Source organism: Microtus pennsylvanicus, chromosome 15 (genome assembly GCF_037038515.1).
Source record: "Microtus pennsylvanicus isolate mMicPen1 chromosome 15, mMicPen1.hap1, whole genome shotgun sequence".
Lineage (NCBI taxonomy): Eukaryota > Metazoa > Chordata > Mammalia > Rodentia > Cricetidae > Microtus > Microtus pennsylvanicus.
In genome coordinates this window covers 16,928,962-16,937,658 of record NC_134593.1, presented here as the reverse complement: position 1 = coordinate 16,937,658, position 8,697 = coordinate 16,928,962, and the positions used below count along the sequence as shown (strand labels likewise).

At 45.0% G+C, this 8,697-nt stretch overlaps 1 protein-coding gene across 1 annotated transcript in view; it reads left to right on the top strand.

Annotated features, from left to right (window-relative positions):
- Window positions 1-3,313: 3,313 nt before the first annotated feature.
- Window positions 3,314-8,697, top strand: part of Pspc1 (paraspeckle component 1) — a 60,231-nt gene continuing 54,847 nt past the window's right edge. The window contains exons 1-2 of the mRNA XM_075949452.1: window positions 3,314-3,859; window positions 8,226-8,527. Coding sequence (XP_075805567.1) covers window positions 3,491-3,859; window positions 8,226-8,527 — 671 coding nt within the window. The 5' untranslated portion in view covers window positions 3,314-3,490. The remainder of the gene's footprint in view (window positions 3,860-8,225; window positions 8,528-8,697) is intronic.

The following is an 8,697-nucleotide window of genomic DNA, read 5'->3' as shown; positions in this document are numbered from 1 at the left end:
TGATGATGATTTCAAGGTCACTGTCAGCTACACAGTCAGCCTAAAGTGTAGGAGACCCCGCCACAAACAAATAAAGCTCCTAAGAAGATTTGCATACAAAGTCCCATGAACATATTTTTCCTTTTTCTTTTTTTTAAACTTTAATTTTATTTCATGTGCATTGGTATAATGATGACAGATTCTCCTGAACTGGAGTTACAGACAGCTGCGAGCTGTCATGTGGGTGCTGGGAATTGAACCCGGGTCCTCTGGAGGAGCAGTCAGTGCTCTTAACCACTGAGCCATCTCACCAGCCCCCATATTTTTTATTTTTCTTGAATAAAAATTTAAGAATAGGTTTCAGGGGGGAAGGCAAGGGGAGGAAATGGGAGAATAGGAGGGAGGGGGGCAATCTTCAGTCGGATTGTAAAAAATATGAATAAATTTAATTAATAATAAAAGGTTTCATACTTTTACTAATTTTTAAAAAGTTGCTATAATACACACACACACACACATATGAAATGACTGTTTTACCTGTATATATGTGTACCATGTGTATGCCTGGTGCTTAGGACCTGGTGTTGGCGCCCTTAACCACTGAGCCATCTCTCCAGCTCTTGAGTTCCTTCTTTCCTTTCTTTTTTTTCTTCTTTCTTTCTTTCTTTCTTTCTTTCTTTCTTTCTTTCTTTCTTTCCTTAACAAGGGTATAATTCTACTTTATTGACATTCATGAAAACAGCACATACAATCAGTCAGTCTCTCTCTCTCTCTCTCTCTCTCTCTCTCTCTCTCTCTCTCACACACACACACACACACACACACACACACGTCAATCACCCAGATGGAAAAAACATGAAAGTCACAGGCCACGAAAACCAGTAACTACCACCTCAGTGCCCTGCCATCACAGCCACCTTCACAGCCAAACCAGTTATGCGCAGGATACACACACATCCAACCACCTGGTTACAGCACCCTTCCTCCGCTATACACGTGGTGCCAACACAATCACTGTCACAGAAACATTTCCAGTCAGGCACGCACACAATCACACACCCTAACCACAAACCAGGGTCGCAACAGGCTCCCAACGCTGGCAGGCTTGCAGCACACCCAGAGGAGACACAGTCATCTAAGTCACAGACACATCCTTCAGGCGTTCCTGACACTCCCACCTCCATGGGAGTGCATCTCAGGGTTCAGCCTGCAGCGCCTGACTTTGGGACCACCTCATCCGCAGGATGCCTAATGAACTTGTCCCATTCTTGAGTTTCATACTGTAAAAAAAATATTAAGTTGAAGTTGGGCTGGAGAAATGGCTCAGAGGTTAAGAATACAGACTGTTCTTCAAGCGGTCCCCAGTTCAATTCCCAGCAACCAATGGTGCCTCACAACCATCTGTAATGAGATTTGGTGCCCCCTTCTGGCATGTATGTATGCATTTAGACAGAACACTGTATATGTAATAAATAAATAAATCTTAAAAAAAAATTAACTTTAATGAGAAGCTGCTGAAGTTCTTTTGGGTGGCATGTGAGCTTAGTTTTCATGGCCTTTGAGGATTCTCTTTGTATGTGGCAGGAAGTGTATTCGATAGGGTTGAGTTGAGAGGTTCAGAACTGCTCACAAATCTTAAAGTTTTGCTCCTCGCATCCTTAGAGAATGTTTGTGATGTTTACGTCTGTGGTCCATAGAAGTTCATGATCTGTTTATACTCATTTTTTTCTGGTTTTTTTTTTGTTTCATTTTTTGAGACTGTATGTTTCTGTATAGCTTTGGCTAGCCTGGAATTATTACTACTAGTAGACAAGTAGTAGAACTAGTCTACTCTGTAGACCAGGTTGGCCTTGAACTCGTAGATACCCACTTGCCTGCACCTCTCCAGCGCTGGGACTGAGGGCGAGCACCACCACCACCACCAGGTTCTGATTATACTAATTTTATAAGTAATTTCATGGATTATACTAATTTTATAAGTAATTTCTTGGAGTTCTTGTCTGAAGTCAACAATCAACAACACATCCGCACGGTGGTGCAAGCCTTCAACCACAGCTCTTGGAGGCGAAGACAGTGGTGGCAGGGTCTCTGTGAGCTCAAGGCCAAGCTCTACTGAGAGAATTCCTGGATAACAGGGCTACGTAGACCTCTCAAAAAAACAAACAAACAAACAAACGAACAAAAAAAAAAACCAACCTCTCCCCCAAAAAAAACAAAACCCAAAAACAATTGTTTCAGAAAATTGGATTGTAAGGCTTTGGACAAAGTTCAGTGCTGGCATGTGCAAAGACTCACGTTCAGGTCACAGCTCTGAAAAAATAAAATTGGATTGCTTAATTAGGAAATTATTTTTAACAATTTTATTATTTTTGTCATGCTTTTCTGCTTCTGAAGAGCTAGCTAGGATTATGGGTGTGAGCTACCATACATGTCAAAAGGTGTTTTTTATTTGTTGAAAATATTGTTTTATTTACATTTTTTTGTTTTGTTTTTTTTGAGTCAGGGTTTCTCTGTGAAGCCCTGGCTATTCTGAACTAGCTCTGTAGACCAGGCTGGCCTCAAACTCACAGAGATCTGCCAATCTCTGCCTCCTGTGAGCTGGGATTAAGGGTGTGTACCACCACCACCCAGCTGGAAGTAATGTTTTATTAAACGTTGTTTACAAATATGTTAAGTTGCAGGGTGGTGGTGGCCCGTGGTGTCAGGTGTGGTGTGGTACACATCTTTAATTCCAACACAACTAGGTGGATCACGAGTTGGAGGCTAGCCTGGTCTAAAAAAGGAAGGGCAGTCAGGGATATACAGAGAACCTTGTCTCAAGAAAAAGGTAGGAAGACATTTTTTTTCTTTTTTTTCTTTTTTACACTACTTTGCTGCGCAGCCTGAGCTGACCTTGAAATCTGTATCCTTCTTCCCCGGTCTACCCAGTGCTGAAAACATGCAAATTTTCATTTTCCTGTCCAATGATAATTACCATAATATCCAAAAGGGTAAATACATTCCCGAAATTATTATATTTCACACCGTAGTGCACACATATAATTTGTTCCTTACATGCAGTTTCTGACCTGGTGTCTCAGGGCTGAGGCCGGAGAATCGAAAGTTCAAGGCCAGCCTCAGACACGGACGCGTACAGATGCAAAAAGCAAAAACGGAAAACAACCCCCTACCCGAGAAGTCTCCACTGTCTTAGGACGCGACGGCCCCTCGGAGTGGGCTGCACCGCTCGGCTCGCCCCCATGTGCGCACGCGCCCAGCTCGCAAACGGTCCACGAGCGCGGAGTTTGCGCAGGCGCGTAGCGGAGGGGCGGGCCTCCAGCCCGCGTCTCTTCTCCCAACCGCAGTTTGAAGCGGCGCCATTTTGAGCATTCGGCCACCGCGGGCGTGATTGCGGGGAGGCAGGGCTCCCCTCCTTTACCTGGCTCTCCTTGCTTCGTTTCCATAGATACATGTGGAGACGGGCGTGTACCGACGTCTAGGCCGCACCAGCATCCGGGGCGAAGTCGCTACGATGATGTTAAGAGGAAACCTGAAGCAAGTACGCATTGAGAAGAACCCCGCTCGCCTTCGCGCCCTGGAGTCGGCGGCCGGCGAGAGCGAGCCGGTGGCCGCGGCGGCCATGGCGCTGACGCTGGCCGGGGAGCAGGCGGCGCCGCCCGCGCCTTCGGAAGAGCACCCGGACGAGGAGCTGGGCTTCACCATCGACATCAAGAGTTTCCTCAAGCCGGGCGAGAAGACGTACACGCAGCGCTGCCGCCTCTTCGTGGGGAACCTGCCCACCGACATCACGGAGGAGGACTTCAAGAGGCTCTTTGAGCGCTACGGCGAGCCCAGCGAGGTCTTCATCAACCGCGACCGAGGCTTCGGCTTCATCCGCCTGGTGAGTCTGCGGCGGGGCGCGAGGAGACAAAAAAAAAAAAAAAAGACTGCGGGGGCTGCGGCTCGGCGTGGGGGCGCCACAGCGTTTCTGTCCCCTGCCAGCCTCAGGTTTGTCGCTGCGAGCGCCCAGGTACCCGCAGGGGGGCGGGGTCCCGGTTGACGGTCTGGCCAGACTGAATTAGTGTTGTCACGAGGTGAACTGGGGGAGGTAGGGGAATGAACGAAGTTGATGAGAAATCTGAGCTGCGGATTCCTTAAAAGAATGATCCACCTCATCTTTTTGCTCTTTAGGGGATGTGTGTGTTGAAGGACAGGGGATGTAGCTCGGTGGCGGAACGCTGGCCTAGCATGCTCAAGGTCCAGGGTTCCATCGCCAACATTTTAACAAGATTTCCCCCTCCCCCTGCACTGACTGCCTACAGTCTACCCTAAGTCACCCAGGTCTGCAGACTCCTGACATTGGTAATTGGGGCAAGAATGGGTGCTACGCTGTATTTGATTTAATCCAGCATTTAAGTATTATCCTACAGCTTCTTTAAAGAAGAAAACTGTCAGTATGTAAGGCAAGATTATTCCTAGTTTATCTGTTTGAAGCAGTTTTATTATCACCGCGTGTGTGCGGGGGCATACATGCATGCCATGGCATTTGTAGCATGTGTTCTAGAGGTCTGACCGTCGCGGTGAGCAGCGGGGCAGCCGCAGGAAGGCATGCATGGTGCCGGAGCAGTAGCTTAGAGCTTACATCTTGATCCAAGAAGCAGGAGACTAAAAGAGCTAACTGGGAATGAATGGCTGGGCTTTTGAAACCTTAGAAGCCCACACCTTTTCAAACTACCACACTAACAACCATTTGTGCAGGGGGGCATGCATTATACACAGAAGTGGTTTTTGTTTTTACGGTTAGACCTTTGTGTCTGACTTTTCCTTGTTTTTCTATAGTGCTGGCTGTCCTGACAAGTCTAGTCTTGAACTCTGCCTGCCTCTGCCTCCTGAGTGCTGGGATTAAATAAAGCTGTGAGCCACCACTGCCCAATTTGTATACGTTTTATCTGTTTTTGAGAGAGAGCCTCAGTATATCTCCCAGACTGACCTGGAACTCCGGATCCTCTGACCTTGGTCTTGTGTGTACTGGAGTTCCAGACACTACTGAGAGGTCTTGTGGAAGCTTTCCACTGGAGCTTCTTTTAAAATTCTTCTTTTGGTATTTTTATTTGTGCATGAGTTTATTTTTATTTTATGTGCATTGGTGTTTTGCTATGGGTCTCCGGGAACTGGAGTTACAGAGAGTTGTAACCTGTCTTGAGGGTACTGGAATTGAACGCGGGTCCTCTAGAAGGGCTGTCAGCCATCTATCCAGCCCCCACGGCAGTTTCTCTGTCTACACGGAGAAGACTGTTCTGGAACTCACTCTGTTGACCAGGCTGACCTCAGACTTAGAGATCCACCTGCCTCTTCCCAAGTGCTGGGAGTAAAGGTGTGCGCCACTGCACTGCCAGATTTACTATTTTTACTTACGTGTGTTTGTATATGTCTGTGTGGTGGTATGTGAATGCAGGTGTCCCTCCCATCCAAAAGAGGGAGTTGGATTCTCTGGATCTGAAGTCAGAGGTGGTTGTGATCTACCTCGTGTAGGTGATGGGAACTGAAAACAGATCCATACAAGAACAGTACACGCTGGGGCGATGGTGGCGCATGCCTTTAATCCCAGCACTCGGGAGGCAGAGGCAGGCGGATCTCTGTGAGTTCGAGACCAGCCTGGTCTACAGAACTAGATCTAGGACAGGCTCCAAAGCCACAGAGAAACCCTGTTTTGAAAAACCAAAAAAAAAAAAAAAAAGAACAAGTACACATGCTTAACATTTGAACTATCTTTAGCGCGCCCCCTCCCCATAATTTTAAATTTTGAATTTATGATCCTCTTTTTCAGCCTTTTGAGTAGTGGGGATTATAGGCCTGAACCACTAAGACAAGGTACAAATGTTTTGGTTATCCCTGAATAGGTTGGACTTATTAGTGTTATTTATAAAAATAGTTTTATAGATAGGATTTTCCAGAAGAATATAGTTTTTAGATTGCAAACATTTATCTACTTTTAGGAGAATTTTTTTTTTTTAAAGATTTATTTATTTATTTATTATGTACACAGTGTTCAGCCTCCATGTATGCCCGCAGGCCAGAAGAGGGCGCCAGATCTCATCACAGATGGCCGTGAACCACCATGTGGGTTGCTGGGAACTGAACTCAGGACCTCTGGAAGAGCAGTCAGCGCTCCTAACCTCTGAGCCATCTCTCCAGCCCCAGGAGAATTTTTTTGTTTGTTTTTCGAGACAGAGTTTCTCTGTATAACAGTCCTGGCTGTTCTGAACTAGCTGTTTTAGACCAGGCTGGCCTCGAACTCACAGAGATCCTCCTGGCTCTGCCTTCTGGGTGCTGGGATCAAAGGTGTGTGCCACCACCAGCTGGTGAGAAGTTTAATTTTTTACATTCATTTGTGTGTTTGTAAATGTTTTGGGCATGCAAACGTAGTGCAAGTGTAGATGCCACAAGACAACTTGTAGGAGTGTTAGTTCGGGGGATTGAACCCGGGTTATCAGACTTGGTGGCATCACCTTTACCTGCAGGGCAATCTTGCTGGCCTTTTATTTACTTACTTATTTTTAAGTAAGTTCATTTTATTTTACATCCCAGCTGCAGTTTCCCTTTCCCCCCTCCTGCTAGTCGTCTCCTTCCCTGCCCATGTCAGCTTTTACTATTATTATTTTTTAAATATTTATTTATTATGTATACAGTGTTCTGTCTGTATGCTTGCTGGCCAGAAGAGGGCACCAGATCTCGTTATAGATGGTTGTGAACCACCATTTGGTTATTGGTAATTGAACTTAGTACCTATGGAAGAAACAAGCAGCTCTTAATCTCTGCGCCATCTCTCCAACCCTCTGTTTGGATTTTTTGCTAAATTTGTATATGCGCATGTGCACACACGTACTCTCATTAGTATCACACATGTAGAGGTCAAAGAACACCTTTGGAAGTCTGTTCTCTTCTACCTTTTGTGGGTCTTAGGAATCAAACATCAGTCATTTTGCTTGGTAATAAGCGCCTTTACCTGCTGAGCCATCTTACTGTTCCAGTGTTTGGAGAGATAGGGTCTCATTAAGAATCAAGTAGCAAGTAATTTGTGGACTGTAACAGTTCTTGCCTTCCTGTTAAGAAGCAAATGTGAGGGCTGTAGAGATGGCTTAGTAGTTAAGAGCACTGGCTGCTCTTTCAGAGATCATGAGTTCAATTCCCAGCAACCATATGGTGGCTCACAGCCATCTTGTAATGAGATCTGGTGCCCTCTACTGGCCTGCAGGCCTACTTGTAGGTAGAACACTATATACATAACAGATAGATAGATAGATAGATAGATAGATAGATAGATAGATAGATACATACATACATACATACATACATCGTCTTTATAAAACAAAGAAGCAATTGTGAACTGGATGGTGATGACTTATAGTTTTAAACCCCATCACTTGGGAGGTAGAGGCAGGTGGACCTCCTGGGTTCGAGGCCAACATGATCTACAGAGTTCCAGGACAGCCAGGGTTACACAGATCCTATCTCGAAAAACCAAACGAAAACAAAACAAAACAAAATAAAAAAAACAACAACAAAAGGAAATCAAAACCCTACAAGAGCTAATGGTAGTGTTTGCAAATAATGTGAATGAGGCTGACAGTGGAGATTTGATGCTGTGTCAGCCAGGCATGGTAGCACATGTTTGTATCTCAGCACTCACAAAATAGAAGCAGGGATGGTGGAAGGGGCGACTTTAAGGCCTGCCCAGGCTTCATAGGGAGACTCTCAAAAAACAAAGCCCAAAAATAAATGAACTAATCAACCAGTATCTAAAATACTGAGGTATGTATAAAGAATCATTGTTTGCGTGGTAGTTCTGGAAACTAATACTTATTCTCAAAGACATCATTTTTACATTTGTTTATCCATCCATCCATCCATCCATCCATCCATCCATCCATCCATCCATCCATCCATTCATTTATTGAGGCTGGTTTCTCAGTGTATCCATCCCTGGCTCTCCTGGAACTCACTTTGTAGACCAGGCCGAATTCAGCTATTCACCTGTCTCTTGTCTCTCAAGTGCTGGCTGGGATCAAAGGTGTGCAACACACATCCTGACTGAGGTTTTTTTTTTTTTTTTAGCTTAGAAATGTTTACAATGATATTTTTAATACCTAGTAAAGAGCAAGTTGATGATAAAAGAGACCCAGTGTTACCCAGACTCCTTAGAGCTTAAACCACTAGTTTAATTTTTTTGTTATTCTACTTTAAAAATAACTTTTCCTTTTAAAAAGGAATCCAGAACACTGGCTGAAATTGCAAAAGCAGAGCTGGATGGCACCATACTGAAGAGCAGACCTCTCCGAATTCGCTTTGCTACACATGGAGCAGCCCTCACGGTCAAGAACCTTTCTCCAGTTGTTTCCAATGAGCTTCTAGAACAAGCATTTTCACAATTTGGTCCAGTAGAGAAAGCTGTCGTGGTTGTGGATGATCGTGGTAGAGCTACAGGAAAAGGTTTTGTAGAATTTGCAGCGAAACCTCCTGCACGAAAGGCTCTGGAGAGATGTGGTGATGGGGCCTTCTTGCTAACAACGTAAGTTTTCACTGTCTTTTCCTATGTCCTCTTAAATATAGAGTGTGTCTGTTTGGAATTCTGATGTTTGTTGGTTTATTTTATTATATTAATTTTTTTGAGGCAAGGTCTTGCTGCATAGCTCTGGGTGACTCAGAGCTTGCTATGGAGACAGGCTGGCAACTGGACTA